Source organism: Lissotriton helveticus, chromosome 7, assembly GCF_964261635.1.
Source record: "Lissotriton helveticus chromosome 7, aLisHel1.1, whole genome shotgun sequence".
NCBI lineage: Eukaryota > Metazoa > Chordata > Amphibia > Caudata > Salamandridae > Lissotriton > Lissotriton helveticus.
The window spans coordinates 17,384,605-17,403,975 of record NC_136068.1 but is presented as its reverse complement, the minus strand read 5'-3'; the positions used below and the strand labels follow the sequence as shown (position 1 = coordinate 17,403,975).

The window sequence follows — 19,371 nt, the reverse complement described above, 5'->3', positions numbered from 1 at the left end:
ATCCACATCAGACAAACCACCTCACTCCATGAAGGAACTGAAGACTTGGCTTTTTTAATCCACCTTACCGGCACACGCTACACTCCCCCCCCCCCCCAGCACCATGAGACCCTAACGGGTGAGTAGCTGCGCTTCATAAACATTGATTGATCGATTGATGCTCGCACTGAGGAGTTCCGGGAGACAGGTGGAGTCTAGCACAGATGCAACCTCTGGGGCTTGCATCCTAGTCTCCAGGGTATTCAGCTAGAGACTCTAGATTTAGGCATACCCCAGGTTGTACGGCCGTACACAGGCTCCTAATCACCACTTTAAATTACTCCCAGAACACTGCTATCAGCACTGAGCCCTGATTATGAGGGAAATATTTACCAATCAGTTCCCGTAGGGAGCCATTGAATACCGTGTCAGCCAGGAATTCCGGTCAGAGTTGCCATTTAGGGATCCGGGTCTGCCACCTCCCCAGTGCAAGCACAACATGAGCGGGTTATATATAAGTACGGCCCAGATATTCTGGCTGCGTAGCCTGGTCTGTGACTGCTGGAGATGCTGAGATCCCATCCAGTTACACATAGAAGGCATGCACTGGTGAATAAAACAAATGCACCAGCTTCAGGCCATGGTGGAGCCACCAAACGTTCATGGAAGGTGGTGGCTGGTTTCCAGATGGGGCAGTCAATTATTGGAGGGATGATCTGTTTAATGATATACATGCCACACAATTGAAATCACGTCCCAGTATCCTTGAAGCTGGCAAGGATATACTTAAGTGTGATGCCAAGGATTCCAGGAATGCGGTCTAATTGATACTGGGGGGCATAGATGCTGCCCACCTCCAAAGGTCTCTGCAAGGGTGCCAGCAAGCAGTACACGTGGCCCTTCATCGTCAGTGAGGTGGGACTCACAGAGGAAGTGTACCCCTGCACAGATCCATATGAGTATCTCCCTACGAAAGTGTTTCCTGGAGGAATGCGACGTCCACCCCCTCGGCACCAAGTAATAGTGTATCAGGTGTCATTTATGACCAAGTGCATCCCCATGACATTGAAGGTGAGGATCATGTCACAGAGGGTTTGCGTGGATATATGGGGTGTCTCCTGAGCATTTTAGTATCACCCAGCAGAAAGCCATGGGCCACAAACACATCGAAGCGAGGCCCAAAATTATGCCAAATACATCTCTACAAGTCTTTGTAGACATGAGCCTGTGACACAATCCATGGGTGGATGCACAGGCATGGCCATGAACCATTCGTTCAAAGCTTCCCTAAAGCAGAGTAATGCAAGGCATAGTATTGGCCGGCATTAGTGAAAAAGTGACAAAGTTTACTGTTTCAGTTAATTATAACTATAACAATACATTTTATAAAATCAAGTGCTACAAATGAAACTCTTAGTGTTTGTCTACATTCTGTTTCCCTAAATCATAAAACTTTCTGTTTCTAGTGCAAATGTTTTCTTTTGGCCGGCATTACTTTTGGTTACAAACCAAAACAAATCACCATTTGGATTGGTTTGCGAAGAACAACCTGGATTTTGCTTCAGGTCTGTGTTAGATAAGTGATGCAAACTAGATGCTAAATCTTTCTGGATCTGGGATACAGGGTCTCCATGTCCTGTGTGATGTAGCAGGCCTGCAAAAGTTAAAAATATAACCAAAGGCGTGGGAACCGTTTCCTGCTAGAGAGGAGGAACTGACTATGATGGTAAAGTAAACCCACACAGAAGTTTTCTGCAGAAGAGTGACCAACTCTAACCACAGAACCTGGGTTTTGACAGCTGGTGAGAGGGGAGGAGGCATCCCTGCAGCAGAGTGCTGGACGAGACTGTCTGGAGACAGGGCAAGAGCAGGCACTCTCACCACACAGGAAAGGATCAGATTGTGGAAGGCTCAGGAGTCCTGTCTCTGCAGACAAGAAAGTATACACGGAAAGAGAGACACTAACTGCACACAGGACCGTGAAAGAATTGGATTGAGAAAAGCTCAGGAGTCATGTCTCTGCAGACAAGAGAGTACACAGCGTGAGAGAAACACTCTAACCGCACACAGGAAAGGATCGGATTGTGAAAGTCTCAGGAGTCCTGTCTGTCGGGACAAGGGAGTATACAGGGTGAGAGAGACACTCTCATTGCACACAGGATTGTAAAAGGATCGGATTGAGAAAGGCTCAGGAGTCCTCTGTCGGGACAAGGGAGTACACAGGGTGAGAGAGACACTCTCACCGCACACAGGATCGTGAAAGGCTCAGGAGTCCTGTCTCTGCAGACAAGGGAGTACACAGGGTGAGAGAGACACTCTCACCGCACCCAGGATTGTGAAAGGATCGGATTGAGAAAGGCTCAGGAGTCCTCTCTGTCGAGACAAGGGAGTACACAGGGCGAGAGAGACACTCTCACCGCACACAGTATTGTGAAAGGCTCAGGAGTCCTGTCTGTCGAGACAAGGGAGTACACAGGGCGAGAGAGATAAACCCACCTCACACAGACTTGTGAAAGGATCAGATTGTGGAAGGCTCAGGAGTCCTGCCTGTCGAGACAAGGGAGTACACAGGGCGAGAGAGATAATCCCACCACACACAGACTTGTGAAAGGATCAGATTGTGGAAGGCTCAGGAGTCCTGCCTGTCGAGACAAGGGAGTACACAGGGCGAGAGAGATAAACCCACCTCACACAGACTTGTGAAAGGATCAGATTGTGGAAGGCTCAGGAGTCCTGCCTGTCGAGACAAGGGAGTACACAGGGCGAGAGAGATAATCCCACCACACACAGGATTGTGAAAGGATCAGATTGTGGAAGGCTCAGGAGTCCTGTCTCTGCAGACAGGGAGTGAGGACACAGGGCGGGTTCTGCACACTCAAGTCTTCTTCCAGCTCAAGAGTGAGCTCAGCTCGTGGTGTTTGAAGCACAATGGTGATTTCACTGAAGAGCTGGAGGCAGAGTGGACGAGTTAATGGCGGCTGGGGCTGGATTCACACAGGTAAGGCAAGTGGCAATGCGACACTATGACCGGTGCTTGTAGTTTCGCAACACACAGGAAATTCCGGGGGCATGCATTGCGTCATCTAGAGGTAGAGGACACTGACCTCACATCATTATTAATTAATTGCTATGTCTGTAGCTTCAAAATCTAACATTGTGGAAAGCCATGTCTCCCATGAATGACGTAAGTATGACGTAGGCAGGGAGATAAAAGAGGCAGGCGTGTTTCTGAATTGTTCTTTAATATGTTCTTTCATTGTTTGTATAATGCACTTAAATGACCTTGAGAAGTCTTTCAAGAACATAGGTTGGGAATTAAAGAGGTGATGGAGTAACACAGGTTGAGTGTTCCTACAGTTAGTGCACTACTGTTACAAGATGTGCACTATTTGTGTGCACTATTGTTCCTAATTGTGAACTATTCGTGAACCATTGTTATAAGGTGACTTATGGCCTCCTAATCTCCAAGGTGACAGTTGTTTACAGTCCATGACCTCCATCCGGAGCCATGTGCCCTGTTATCTGGGAGACCTTCATCTCCTTGCATGACCTTCATGAGACCTTGATCCACAAGGAGATGAACTGGGAGAAAGGTGAAGAGTAGGGAGCCTGATGTGTGGACAGAGCCCTCTCCAGAAAAGGACCGCCTTCAAGAACAGTTGTGGGTGGTCTTTGAGACCACCACTCTGCACTGAGGATTCCCCCCACCATCCTAATTTGTCAGGCAGGGCCCGCCACCGCACGGCTGGCGGTGGCGGGCCATCTGACATCGTAATGATCCCCTATATTTTTACAAATGATATTAAACACTTCTATATCCACTTCAACCATCCAACCTGATCAAAACGCTCGATAATTTGCTAAAGGAAAGAATAAAAACATGGCGTCCTTCTGGGGTGGCGCGACCTGTGGTACACGCTGTGCCCCACAGGTGCGAGATTTGTCTTTGAGTGTGGGCAGGCCTTGGAGGAGCCGGTTGGCGGTAAGGGTGGTTGCCGGCCTACGGAATGCATCAAGTTCTCCTCCAGAGTGTTCATTACCATGTGGCTGCAGGCACACAGCACCGGGCTATTAGAGCAACCACATCACACAGAAGTTCTGTGCTCCGCCAGGGCTCCTTCAGATGTACCAATTATAAATTAACCTCCACAGCACTGCGTGCGCTAGGGTGTGAGTGTGTGCGTGTACTTGTGTGCGTGCCTTCGTCTGTGTATTTGAGTGTGCGTTCATGCACGTGTGTGTATGTGTAGTTTTGTGTGTGTGCATCTGTGTGCACGTGTGTGTGTATATTTACGTGTGTGTGTTTGTGCTCTTCCATGTGTGTGCATGCATGTATGTATGTGTATTTGTGTGTGCGTGCATACCCCTGACTTTGAGTAACTGTACATGGTACAGTTCTGTGTTTCAGAATCATTGAAGTGGCCTTGGAAAACGTTTCCTCTAGTGATCACAATGGGAGCTTGGAGGACTTGCTAGGGCCTAGTTTGGTCCCATGTAATAATGGGGACTGTCCGAATGTAACATCAAGGTCAAAATTCCCTTGCCCGACCACAAGATGGCTGACACAGTGGTCCCTACCATGTTATGCTATTGCTCTCGTACAAAAACCGGACATCAAACTGACCTTCACCTATCCCCCATCAAGACGTAGAACCTGCTGAACTTTCCTCCGACTGAGGAGACCTAGCTATCAGGCCGATGCCCGTTGGAGCTACCTGATAGCTATAGAGAAGATGGGTTGTGGACTTCCCCCTCGACCTTCACCTACCCAGCCGGACTTTGGACAGTCTTTACTTCGTCTCTCCGTTGTACCTCCCCCTCACCTCTTTACCCTAACCCCCTTCCCCTCTACGTTCCTTTCATCTCATCTCCTATGCTCTTGAAATGTTTTTCAGTGGCGACCTAGCCATTTGGCCGATGGCCGGTGGAGCTACTGGATAGCTATTGAGGAGATGGGCTGTGGACTTCCCCCTTGGCCCTCACCTACTCAGCTGGACCTTGGGCAGACTTTCCCTTCGTCTCTCTGTCGTATCTCCCTCCTACCCCTTTTACCCTATCCCTTACCCTTCCCTCACTCCATTTCCTAGTCTTCTATGCGCCTTAAATGTTTTTGTCTGTTACTTGTGACAGTGGAGACCTAGTTTTCTGTCCAACGCTCGGTGGAGCTACCTGGTAGCTAAAGAAGAGATGGACTGTGGACTTTCTCCCTCGGCTGTCACCTACCCAACTGGACATTGGGCAGATATTCCTGCGTCTCTTTGTCATATGCTCCCTCCTACTCCTTTACACTACACCAGTACCCCTCTACGCTCCATTTATTTCGTCTTCTATTTTCTTTAAATGTTTTCCCATTGAGACCTAGCTATTTGGCCAATGCCCAGTGGAGCTACCTGATTGCTATAGAAGAGATGGGTTCTGGGACTTCCCCCCGACCGTCACCTACCCAGCCAGGCTTTGGGCAGACTTTCCTTTGTCTCTCCGCCATATCTCCCTCCTACCCCTTTACCCTTACCCCATTCCCCTCTACACTTTCACTTATCTCGTCTTCTATGCTCTTGTAATGTTTGTCTAGCAACTGCTGTAAATTGTAACTGATGTAATTTTGTAAATTTGTGGAACTTCATGTAAAGCGCTCTGATACCTCCGGGCCTAGCCAGCGCTACATAAAACTCTTAAAATAAATAAATAACATTTAAATTGATATTACTTACCTAAAATCTATATTCTTGACCACAAGGATTTTTCTGTCGATATTCCTGACCCACGATATTTTTACCACGATATTATTACCACAATATTTGTGAAATTCGATATTTCTTCCACAATATTCTTTCTCTGCACCATAACTGCCCTATTGAACTCACACTCTTTCCCAGTCAACAGATTCTTGAAACTCTTAGCCAGCACTTAGGCCATAACTTCACCACATATTTTATAAGATTCATCAGATAAACCCTCTGCCTTTGGTTTCTCTGTCTATCGGTCCTTGATAGCCTCCCTCATTCCTCTTCGGTGATCTCCGCCTGGATACCCTCATCGGGGACAAGAAGCGCTTTACAAATCTACTGATGATCAATTGATTGATCTCCCAAGCACCCCCCTATCTCTTGCCCAACCTTCAGAATTCTTACTTTTGAAGGTATTCCTGAATGTGAGTCGAGCCTTGCTATGATCTCTCTGACGTGTAAGGGGCCTGGTGGGAGTGGAGGACCCCCCCCCCTTGTTCTCTTGTGTGGGTTGTACTCCTCACCTTTGTGTCTTGAAAGTGTGTATTGCCATCTCCCTCATCTTCAGTTGTGCTGCTGAGAACCGTCCTTCCTTCTCCTCCTCTTGTTTGATGCTCTATTCATTGCAAGGTCCTAAATTACAGAATTCACTTCCTTTTCACATTCAAAGCTCCATCGAGCAGTGGGTGTCCTTCTTTTGGATGTTTCTGCTGCGATTCTCACAGGAAGAGATTGCAAGTATTTGGAATGAACTCTACAAGCTACGAGAATCCATGGATCAATAACATTTATTGATAAACAACTCTCTGCTGAAGACAGGATAATGTCAGGCTTACTCAAGCAAGCTTAAGAACCATGTTCATCAAAAGGGGTTGAACCCACAATAGGATAGACATTGTTCCCGTCCAATGGACAAGCAGCCTGCCTGACATGCATGTCCCTCCACCAATGGGAAGTACAAGCTGTGGGTGGGCCGAGAGATGATTTACTGTTCGATGCTCTTCAGCTCTCCTTAAGTAACTAAGCGTGGATGGTCACGAAAGGTGACACAAGTACAACGCAAAGTCAACAGTAAGTTTTGCAATGCCGTGCAAGGGGCGATTTGTGCCACATCACACAGCTTTGTAAAGAAATGTAACGCAATGCAATCACACGTGCTGAGTTATAATACATTTCTACTTGGGAGGCATTTCATGGGTAGAGCGTTGCCATGCGTCCACCCATGGATGTTGGCACATTCACAGATTTACAATGATGAGTAAACCTGGGAATGTGTGAAAATGGCCGCAATGAGGAGAACCATGTTTTTTTCTCCTTGTTGTTTTCGGTTTCCACTTGAGCCGCACTCTGCAGCACACATAGAAAGAGGACGAGGCCTCAAATGATTATTTATGTGCAGGAAGGTATCCCTTACCGTACAAAACCAATCATGTCTGTACTGCAGGTGCTATTGTGCACCATGGTGCCAGTGTTGGCGCTAGGCAGCACACCGTGCATCACTGCAAGGAGAGAGCAGGAATTATCCATATCTTTGTAAATAGTGCGTATTTCTGGTCCCTCCCTTTCACGCAGCGCAGAAGCATTGCTTGATACGCTGCAGTGCGTGAAAGTTTAGTAAATGTGCCCTACATGTGGTGAGAACCTACAGGCAGGTCACTCTGTTCCAGAGACCCTCGGATCATCAAATCCACAGATTTATTGATCCAGCCCAGTGAGGCGGCTTCGAGGTAGGAATTGATGAGATGCAGACCCCTGTTATTGCCAATATCTGCCATCCGGTCTGGTGGAGGAAGTGACACATCTTTCATAGTAGATGTGGCCACCTCTGTGACCCTACAGCTCACTCGAGAGTCACCCCTTGTGTCTGTCCAGAAGTAAAGGTTGATCATGTTAAACTCCTGAAGCCTTTTTAATGGACATTAGGGTCTGGGGGTCAGTGATGCTGCCCAGGTTTGCGGAGAAAGAGCCACGTGTGGGCTGATGGGAGACTGGTCAAGGTTTATTTATTTTTTATTTATTTATTTATCAAGTTTTATATAGCGCAAACCAGATCCCGAAGGATATCAGAGCGCTTTACAAAAGGGTGGAAGGAAGGTCAAGACCCAATATCAACATCAAGTAATAATACAAAACATGAATAATCACATGATTCACATACAGATGACACAAAGGAGAATAATACAAAAATCAGGAATATAGGGGCATATTACCAACAATTAGCAATATTTATCGCTAACTAGGCTTAGCAACAAATTTTTTATCGCTAAGCATCGCCGGAAAATATCGCTGAGATAACGTGCTATTAGCAATGTTTATCTCCAAAGCGATACATTTTCCGGCGATAGCATGAATATCGCTGAGAATACAGCGATATTCACGCATTAGCGACAAAACAGAGATATTCACGCATTAGCGACAAAATGCTCTTAGCCATGTTATCCACCTCCCATTGGATAACATGGCTAAGAACTGGTCTGAGAAGGCGTTAGTTTTTGGAGATATTCGCGCTTACCATGAATATTTCCAACGCTAGGCCTGCCCTGTTAATAGGCGATAGCGACGCTATCGACTGCTTTCAGTCGCTAACAGGTTGGGTACGCCCACTTTGCATGTCATTAGCGATAAACATCGCTGACATGCAAAGCGGGCCCAAACCACTCGCTATCGCCTAAAAGCTGTCGCTAACATCAGTTAGCGACAGCTTGCTAATAGGGCTATAGAATTATCGCCGTTTCCCCCGCTAAATCAGCGATAATTGTCTATCGCCCCCCTTGGTAATATGCCCCACAGTGAGCTACGAAGGGGGGCACACAATGCTGTAAAGAAGAGCAGAGCCACGTGATGGACCAGAGATTGTAGGAGCGATGATTTCGAGCCAATGGACCTCGCCCAGATTAAGGCAGGAATTTGTCCATAAGGAATCTTTTGGCTTCCAGTTTGAAAGCAGTCGTTGAGGGGATTCTGTGAGCTTCCGGTGGAAGAGAGTTCCATCTCTTTGGGGCCGCCCCAGAGAAGGCTCGGTGACAAGTTCTCTTTTTGCTAAGGATGAGAGGTTTCAGGAGGAAAGTGTTAGCGCTTCTTGTGTCTCTCCCGCCACAGGATAATTCAAGCTTTTGCGCTAGATACCTGCGAGTTTTGAAATGCAAGGCTTTGTCCGGCAGAACGGCAATGGTGAGCAAAAAACGATTGACTGGGATGCGGCCCGAGGGTTCACCAGTCGCTGAGATTAATTCAAGCATTCCATACATCACTTTGCCTTTGGATGCCCCAAGTGTGAGGAGTCTCCCCAGACGTGGGTCCGGTGCTCACTGTGTGACTGGAATCTATCTATTCTTGGCTGATGAGCCAATAACAAGGAGGAAAACAGTCCTGGCTTGCTTGTATTCCGGAACAGGGAGGACATGGCCTGGCAGGTCGGCAGGACTGTTCCCATTGGAGCAGGGGCAAGGCTGATTTGCATATAGCTGGGTCCAAACTGAGGTAGCATGGTGGGTGAAAAACAATAGATTGGAATACGGCCCAGAGTGGTCGCCAGTGGCTGAGATTAATTCAAGCATTCCATCAATCACTTTATTTTTTGATGTCACAAGTGTTCAATTGTCTAAAGGAATTCTCACAACTCATAGATGTCATAATGTTTGCTATGCTAGGGTGAAGAGACACGACCCTTGTTTACACCACACTCTCTGTGAGAGCAATACATATGCTGAGTTTTAGGGAGTTTGATTAAACTTTTTTTTTTTAGATTTTGTATTATACGGTAACCCTGGCATAGGATTATGAAATTAACTGGGGAACAATTATGTATATTTTGTCAGGTAGTTTTTCTCGAATTAGTTGGATAATTGGATATTTATTTAAAATAAGTTGTATAGGACGTCAAAGTCATTGTAGCTCTGGACTGATATTGTGATGCTTTTGTGTAATCCATTCATCTAGTTAAATTTGACTTTGTCTCTCCGCACCCACTGGGGTCTGTTGTTTTTGGGGTTCAGCCGCAGCGCCTCTAATGTTGTTTCTCGTCTGTGTTTTCTTTCAGCCTGGGTGACGTCAGTCTGGGTGACGTCATTGTTCCAGTGCACAGCGGCGCAGCTGTCAATCACTCCAGATGTGGTGACCGTGGCGGTGGGAGACAACGTCACCCTGTCTGTGCGGCACAAGGGGCGTTTAGAAGGTGTTATCTGGTTCAGGGGCGGAAGGACACGCAGAGATGACGTCATCCTCAGTCTCTTTGGCAGCGATCCTCCTTTCTATGGCTTTGAATCCACCGGCCGAGAGGCACTGCTCCTGGACGGGTCTCTGCGGATCACAGATGTGCAGACGAATTACACCGGAAACTACACTGTGCAAATGTACATGAACCCCGGGAGGGGGCAGGAGGCCACAGCACAGCTCAGAGTGCACGGTAAGGTCGGTCACACATGTCCTGTCACTGCCACCTGCAAACAGTTGTCTTACTCCAGGAGCTCGGGGTCTTGTATGACCCTCGGACACTTGTCTCACTCCAGGAGCTCGGGATCTTGTGTGACCCTCGGACACTTAGCTTACTCCAGGAGCGCGGGGTCTTGTGTGACCCTCGGACTCTTGTCTCACTCCAGGAGCTCGGGGTCTTGTGTGACCCTCGGTCACTTGTCTCACTCCAGGAGCTCGGGATCTTGTGTGACCCTCGGACACTTGTCTTACTACAGGAGCGCGGGGTCTTGTGTGACCCTCGGACATTTGTCTTACTCCAGGAGCTCGGGTCTTGTGTGACCCTCGGACACTTGTCTCCCTCCAGGAGCTCGGGGTCTTGTGTGACCCTCGGACACTTGTCTTACTCCAGGAGCTCGGGGTCTTGTGTGACCCTCGGACACTTGTCTCACTCCATGAGCTCAGGGTCTTGTGTGACCCTCAGACACTTGTCTTAATCCAGGAGCTCGGGGTCTTGTGTGACCCTCGGACACTTGTCTCACTCCAGGAGCTTGGGGTCTTGTGTGACCCTCGGACACTTGGACACTTGTCTTACTCCAGGAGCTCAGGGTCTTGTGGGACCCTCGGACACTTGTCTTACTCATGGAGCTCAGGGTCTTGTGTGACCCTTGGAAACTTGTCTCACTCCAGGAGCTCGGGATCTTGTGTGACCCTCGGACACTTGTCTTACTACAGGAGCGCGGGGTCTTGTGTGACCCTCGGACATTTGTCTTACTCCAGGAGCTCGGGTCTTGTGTGACCCTCGGACACTTGTCTCCCTCCAGGAGCTCGGGGTCTTGTGTGACCCTCGGACACTTGTCTTACTCCAGGAGCTCGGGGTCTTGTGTGACCCTCGGACACTTGTCTCACTCCATGAGCTCAGGGTCTTGTGTGACCCTCAGACACTTGTCTTAATCCAGGAGCTCGGGGTCTTGTGTGACCCTCGGACACTTGTCTCACTCCAGGAGCTTGGGGTCTTGTGTGACCCTCGGACACTTGGACACTTGTCTTACTCCAGGAGCTCAGGGTCTTGTGGGACCCTCGGACACTTGTCTTACTCATGGAGCTCAGGGTCTTGTGTGACCCTTGGAAACTTGTCTTACTCCGGGAGCTCGGGGTCTTGTGTGACCCTCGGACACTTATCTTACTCCAGGAGCTTGGTGTCTTGTGTGACCCTCGGACACTTGCACTTCTCAGTCAGTGGTGATTGTGAGCCCGGGTGATGGGGAGGATACAGGAGGCAAAAGCACAGCTCAGTGTGCACGGTAAGGTCAGTTACACCTGTCCTGTCATTGCCACCTGCACATACTTGTCTTACTCCAGGAGCTCGGGGTCTTGTGTGACCCTCGGTAACTTGTCTTACTCCAGGAGCTCGGGGTCTTTTGTGACCCTCGGACACTTGTCTTACTCCAGGAGCTCGGGGTCCTGTGTGCACCTCAGACACTTGTCTCACTCCAGGAGCTCGGGGCCTTTTGTGTGATCCCCTGCTACTGGTCTTACTCCAGGAGCTCAGGGTCTTGTGTGACCCTCGGACACTTGTCTCACTCCAAGAGCTCGGGGTCTTGTGTGACCCTCAGACACTTGTCTCACTCAAGGAGCTCGGGATCTTGTGTGACCCTCGGACACTTGTCTTACTCCAGGAACGCGGGGTCTTGTGTGACCCTCAGACACTTGTCTTACTCCAGGAGCTCGGGTCTTGTGTGACCTTCGGACACTTGTCTCACTCCAGGAGCAAGGGGTCTTGTGTGACCCTCGGACACTTGGACACTTGTCTTACTCCAGGAGCTCAGGGTCTTGTGGGATCCTCGGACACTTGTCTTACTCATGGAGCTCAGGGTCTTGTGTGACCCTCGGACACTTATCTTACTCCAGGAGCTTGGGGTCTTGTGTGACCCTCGGACACTTGCACTTCTCAGTCAGTGGTGATTGTGAGCCTGGGTGATGGGGAGGATACAGGAGGCCAAAGCACAGCTCAGAGTGCAAGGTAAGGTCAGTTACACCTGTCCTGTCACTGCCACCTGCACATACTTGTCTTAATCCAGGAGCTCGGGGTCTTGTGTGACCCTCGGACACTTGTCTCACTCCAGGAGCTTGGGGTCTTGTGTGACCCTCGGACACTTGGACACTTGTCTTACTCCAGGAGCTCGGGGTCTTGTGTGACCCTCTGACACTTGTCTTACTCCAGGAGCTCGGGGTCTTGTGTGACCCTCGGCCACTTGTCTTACTCCAGGAGCTCAGGGTCTTGTGTGACCCTCGGACACTTGTCTTACTCCAGGAGCTTGAGGTCTTTTGTGACCCTCGGACACTTGCACTTCTCAGTCAGTGGTGATTGTGAGCCCGGGTGATGGGGAGGATACAGGAGGCCAAAGCACAGATTGGAGTGCACGGTAAGGTCGCTTACACCTGTCCTGTCACTGCCACCTGCACACACTTGTCTTACTCCAGGAGCTTGGGGTCTTGTGTGACCCTGGGACACTTGTCTTTCTCCAGGAGCTCAGGGTCTTGTGTGACCCTCGGATACTTGTCTTACTCCAGGAGCTTGGGGTCTTTTGTGACCCTCGGACACTTGTCTCACTCCCGGAGCTCGGGTCTTGTGTGACCCTCGGACACTTGCACTTCTCAGTCAGTGGTGATTGTGAGCCCGGGTGATTGTGAGGATACAGGAGGCCACAGCACAGCTCAGAGTGCACGGTAAGGTTGGTTACACCTGTCTTGTCACTGCCACCTGCACACACTTGTTTGACTCCAGGAGCTTGAGGTCTTTTGTGACCCTTGGACACTTGCACTTCTCAGTCAGTGGTGATTGTGAGCCCTGGTGATGGGATGGATACAGGAGGCCAAAGCACAGCTTGGAGTGCACGGTAAGGTCGCTTACACCTGTCCTGTCACTGCCACCTGCACATACTTGTCTTAATCAAGGAGCTCGGGGTCTTGTGTGACCCTCGGACACTTGTCTTACTCCAGGAGCTCGGGGTCTTGTGTGACCCTCGGACACTTGTCTCACTCCAGGAGCTCGGGGTCTTGTGTGACCCTCGGACACTTGGACACTTGTCTTACTCCAGGAGCTCATGGTCTTGTGGGACCCTCGGACACTTGTCTTACTCCAGGAGCTCATGGTCTTGTGGGACCCTCGGACACTTGTCTTACTCCAGGAGCTCATGGTCTTGTGGGACCCTCGGACACTTGTCTTACTCATGGAGCTCAGGGTCTTGTGTGACCCTTGGAAACTTGTCTTACTCCGGGAGCTCGGGGTCTTGTGTGACCCTCGGACACTTATCTTACTCCAGGAGCTTGGTGTCTTGTGTGACCCTCGGACACTTGCACTTCTCAGTCAGTGTTGATTGTGAGCCCGGGTGATGGGGAGGATACAGGAGGCCAAAGCACAGCTCAGTGTGCACGGTAAGGTCAGTTACACCTGTCCTGTCATTGCCACCTGCACATACTTGTCTTACTCCAGGAGCTTGGGGTCTTGTGTGACCCTCGGTCACTTGTCTTACTCCAGGAGCTCGGGGTCTTTTGTGACCCTCGGACACTTGTCTTACTCCAGGAGCTCGGGGTCTTTTGTGACCCTCAGACACTTGTCTCACTCCAGGAGCTCGGGGCCTTGTATGTGATCCCCTGCTACTTGTCTTACTCCAGGAGCTCAGGGTCTTGTGTGACCCTCGGACACTTGTCTTACTCCAGGAGCTCGGGGTCTTGTGTGACCCTCGGTCACTTGTCTTACTCCAGGAGCTCGGGGTCTTTTGTGACCCTCGGACACTTGTCTTACTCCAGGAGCTCGGGGTCTTTTGTGACCCTCAGACACTTGTCTCACTCCAGGAGCTCGGGGCCTTGTATGTGATCCCCTGCTACTTGTCTTACTCCAGGAGCTCAGGGTCTTGTGTGACCCTCGGACACTTGTCTCACTCCAAGAGCTCGGGGTCTTGTGTGACCCTCGGACACTTGTCTCACTCCAGGAGCTCGGGATCTTGTGTGACCCTCGGACACTTGTCTTACTCCAGGAACGCGGGGTCTTGTGTGACCCTCAGACACTTGTCTTACTCCAGGAGCTCGGGGTCTTGTGTGACCCTCGGACACTTGTCTCACTCCAGGAGCTCGGGGTCTTGTGTGACCCTCGGACACTTGGACACTTGTCTTACTCCAGGAGCTCAGGGTCTTGTGGGACCCTCGGACACTTGTCTTACTCATGGAGCTCAGGGTCTTGTGTGACCCTTGGAAACTTGTCTTACTCCGGGAGCTCGGGGTCTTGTGTGACCCTCGGACACTTATCTTACTCCAGGAGCTTGGTGTCTTGTGTGACCCTCGGACACTTGCACTTCTCAGTCAGTGGTGATTGTGAGCCCGGGTGATGGGGAGGATACAGGAGGCCAAAGCACAGCTCAGTGTGCACGGTAAGGTCAGTTACACCTGTCCTGTCATTGCCACCTGCACATACTTGTCTTACTCCAGGAGCTCGGGGTCTTGTGTGACCCTCGGTCACTTGTCTTACTCCAGGAGCTCCGGGTCTTTTGTGACCCTCGGACACTTGTCTTACTCCAGGAGCTCGGGGTCCTGTGTGCCCCTCAGACACTTGTCTCACTCCAGGAGCTCGGGGCCTTGTGTGTGATCCCCTGCTACTTGTCTTACTCCAGGACCTCTGGGTCTTGTGTGACCCTCGGACACTTGCACTTCTCAGTCAGTGGTGATTGTGAGCCCGGGTGATGGGGAGGATACAGGAGGCCAAAGCACAGATTGGAGTGCACGGTAAGGTCGCTTACACCTGTCCTGTCACTGCCACCTGCACACACTTGTCTTACTCCAGGAGCTTGGGGTCTTGTGTGACCCTGGGACACTTGTCTTTCTCCAGGAGCTCAGGGTCTTGTGTGACCCTCGGACACTTGTCTTACTCCAGGAGCTTGGGGTCTTTTGTGACCCTCGGACACTTGTCTCACTCCCGGAGCTCGGGTCTTGTGTGACCCTCGGACACTTGCACTTCTCAGTCAGTGGTGATTGTGAGCCCGGGTGATGGGATGGATACAGGAGGCCAAAGCACAGCTTGGAGTGCACGGTAAGGTCGCTTACACCTGTCCTGTCACTGCCACCTGCACACACTTGTCTTACTCCAGGAGCTTGGGGTCTTGTGTGACCCTGGAACACTTGTTTTTCTCCAGGAGCTCAGGGTCTTGTGTGACCCTCGGACACTTGTCTCACTCCAGGAGCTTGGGGTCTTGTGTGACCCTCGGACACCTGTCTCACTCCTGGAGTTCGGAGTCTTGCGTGACCCTCGGACACTTGTCTTACTCCAGGAGCTCGGGGTCTATTGTGACCCTGGGACACTTGTCTCACTCCAGGAGCTCAGGTCTTGTGTGACCCTCAGACACTTGTCTTACTCCAGGAGCTCAGGGTCTTGTGTGTGACCCTCGAACACTTGTCTCACTCCAGGAGCTCAGGGTCTTGTGTGACCCTCAGACACTTGCTCTCCTCAGTCAGTGGTGATTGTGAGCAGGGCAGGCCCTAGGGCGGTGCGTTGGTGCCTCCGCACAAGGCACTGACCTTTGGGGTGGGGCGGATCGGCGTGTGCGTTTTCAAGTACATTATGGTTTTAAAAGCACCTGCTGCGGCGCCCCTGGCCTCCAGCACCTTTACGGCACCAATAAAAGTGTCCAGACAACTCTGGTGATTGATGGGTCTGCTGCAGAGATCAGTGTTTTGTTTAATGCAAGTTTTGAGTTCTCATAAGGTAGCGCAGAGGGTTAATGTGCTTGCTGCAATGCACGTGTACCCTACAGATCACAAAGAGCATATAATGGAAACAGATCAGTGTGTTACTGCTTCTGTCAGAGGCCCCTATTGTTACTTGACGTTTATAAGTTTAAATCCTAACAAAGAACAGTGAGCTAATAGCTGGAGGGTTCCACTAGACAAACCTCCGTCTTTTTCCAAAAAGACGATTAATCACTGGACTTCTCTTGACAATTTACTTAATGTCTGAGAGTTGCTGGAGGCCAGGAACTAGGCAGAAGGTACTTTTAAAATTATAATAGACATTTTGAAGAATGACGCCCCCACCCCAAGTCATCGCCCGGTGCGGTTGCACCGATTGCACCACCCTAGAGCCTGAAGGAGCTTACTTTTAAAACACATTGGGGCATATTATCAAGGGCTTTATCTCTGCTTTTTTGGGCTTTAGAAACCAAAGAAGCAGAGAAAAAAATATTGCCCTATCTAGAACAGGGTGCTAACATGCAAAATCACATGTCAGCACCCTTTTCCACTACGCTTCCCTTTGCATCTCTAATGAGATGCAAAGTGGGCGTTCCAGAGCAAAATAATAGGAGAAATGTTGCTAAGCAACATTTCTACTATTATCAAGCTTCACGCTAAGCATGTTAGAGACAAAAAAAGCAGCGCTAACCACAGTTAACGCTGCTTTTTTACGTCTGCTAATTTTCAGACTTAGCCAAGTAATCCAATGGGAGGTGGGATACATGGCTAAGATCACCCTGCCCTATCAGCAAGGTTTCGCTGGTTGCAGTGTGATGATAATCACACTGTTTACCAGCTAACGCATGGATTCCTCTCGCTTGGGAGATAAGCGTTGCTGATAGCATGCTATCTCTGCGATGGAATCCAGCGTTAGCCCGCAATAATTATCCTCCCGCTAAAAGCGCTGAGCGATAATTATCGCAGGACCTTGCTAATATGCCCCATTGTTCCAGTCTGGGACGAGAGGGAGACCCAGATGGATGTAAAGATAATCTTACAGAGGGCTTAGCACCCCTTCCATGAGGAGGGCCGCACCATGGGTTTTTTATTACACGCTTGTCAATAACATTCCTTAAAGATCATAGGCATTAAAGACGGTTGTGCTCGGCCTTGGGTTAACCAGAAATATATAATGAAGTAAGTAGAATATTGTGCATTTCCAAGAGTGTCCCACAAACCTTGACAACATTCAAAACATACTTAATGGAGGAGTTTTGGGTCATTGCATCTAAGTATTTGAGCGAGAATTAATGGTAAATTTGGATTTTTAGATTATTTTTTCAGTTTTATGTAGGGCACTCCTGGCCCAAGGGCAGTGCTGCGTTTCCCATCAGCACCAGATTACATTGCACATTTATTTAAGGATGGAAGTTTAACATAGTTCCCAGAGTCACAGGATGTTGATCCAAGGCTGGGGCTTGAACCTGCTTCTCCACTTCCAAGGTCGGCCACCCTGGGGTTCGCGCCAGGCAGTCTCCCGTTTACTTGGCCCATGCAGGACGTGTTTCAGGCTCGTCTTTATATTCCGACTGATCATAATATCTGTTTCATATTTATAAGTGGCCTCGAAGCTCCACTCAAGAGACCTCCTGATCGGAGCTGGTTCCCGTCAGGGACCACCAGAAGTTCTGCTGAGTCCTGCCAGGACTTGAAGATGGCAGGCAAGGGCCACGGGGCCAGCTTCACTTTCACTGCCTGTGGCCATGTAGACCTGTCTGAGGCTCCGTGTTGTGTGAGAAGGGTGGAGGTGTGGCACATGTAAACATTGGAAAAAGGGTTGGTTTGCTTCAGTCCAGTGGCTTTGAACAGCCAATGAGAATGGAGCAAAGTCTATTGGGCGACAAGCAGCCTTGACACGTCATTGAGTCTGAACCAGTGATTGACAGGCCACAGCCTCAGCTGCATCAGCATCTTTATGTGATGTTGAGTCTGTGGTTTCTTATGATGGCTGCGAGAGGGGTCATTTGGATGTTGAAGAGGGTGGGCTTTACCTGTAGCACTATGTTGATGATGTATGGATTAGTTAGTTTAACCTATATAGTCGCTATTCTCCTTCGCCTGGCAGTGGCCTTGAAAAGCATAACAGATTGAATTCTTCTTGAAGCTCTAAAGAGCGATCATTCCTAAATTCTTTACGTCGACAAATCACCCTTACTCAGTCTCTCTGTCACAAGGGGTCCCTTAAGGCCCCACTCTTCCTCTAGCCCTGTTTAGCCCTTACAGATTTCCGGCACAGCGTACCACCGAAGTGCCGAGGAATCTCAGACGCACATCAAGGTCTCCACCAGGAAGATCTACCTCACCTTGCTAATACCTTAGGGGACAAACAAACCTGGTTGGCCGCCTTTGAAAAATTGTGTTGTTGGATGACTAGGGTGGGAGCCCTGGTCAAGCAATAGCCACAGTCCCGTGCAGGCTGAACCACAAAAAGTCACTAAATTAACCTGTGCTTAACCCTGGGTCTGTTGGTACAAAAGAGGCAGACGTACCTTAGAAGCAATGTGAAAAGTATTTATGCAGCACACAAACAGTAAGAAAGTGAAAACACCACACAAGAAAAATCCCACACAGATTAAAAAAAAAGAATCAAAAGTCAAAAATGATTGGACACCCAGTTGCTCAATCATTGATCCCAGTGAGATTACATTACAGAGACTCTCATTTTACAGATGTTCTTAAAGAAAAGCCCTAAACTGCGCACCACAATTTGCATAGGGAGAAATATCTTCCACAATATCCTCTTCTGATCACTCTCTAATGACTTCCTGTTCATCAACCATAGCCACTTCTGATCACTCTCTAATTGATCATTCAGCTTCAACCATATCCACTTCTGATCACCCTCTAATGGCTCTCTATGCTTCATTATGTCCTTCTAAACTGCGTTTCTTGTTGTTGTCCTGTAACCAAAAACCATGGTGTTTATTGTTGCTTCTTTTTTTTTAAAGTGTTTTTATTCAGATTTTTTCCCCATTTTATGTTTGTACAGGGCACATATTTACATATAGGATAATGGAAATTAACATATAAAATAATACAACATAACAAGTTAATCCAAAACATATGATCCGAGAATACATCTTAAGCTATACAGGATAAAGCAACATAAACAATCACATTACAATCCTAATATATCTTCATCAGATATAGTCAGAACATAAGTACCTCCTACCCTGGATCTATGTCTCTCCATCTTTGAATAGGTTCCCATATTTCCTTACCTATTTTCCTACCATTTATACCTTTCCTAGCATAAATTGCTTTTTCAAGATTATACATAGTCAATAGCTTCATTAACCATTGATGGAATGTGGGTGGTATGCGGTCCAGCCAAGCTGTGGCAATACATAGTCTCAAAACAGCCATAGCCAAGAATATGAAATATTCATAAGGTACCTGGATATCGCTCTGTTTTATTCCAAACATCACCACTACTGGGGTAAGTGTGATTTCTATCCTTAATGAGTTTTTA

General features: G+C 48.9%; 1 protein-coding gene across 1 annotated transcript in view; it reads left to right on the top strand.

Moving 5' to 3' along the window:
• Positions 1-1,810: 1,810 nt before the first annotated feature.
• The window catches only part of LOC144767941 (uncharacterized), a 116,570-nt gene continuing 99,009 nt past the window's right edge, over positions 1,811-19,371 (top strand). Inside the window, exons 1-2 of the mRNA XM_078651284.1 lie at positions 1,811-2,977; positions 9,745-10,110. Of these exons, the coding sequence (XP_078507410.1) occupies positions 2,908-2,977; positions 9,745-10,110 (436 nt within the window). The 5' untranslated portion in view covers positions 1,811-2,907. The remainder of the gene's footprint in view (positions 2,978-9,744; positions 10,111-19,371) is intronic.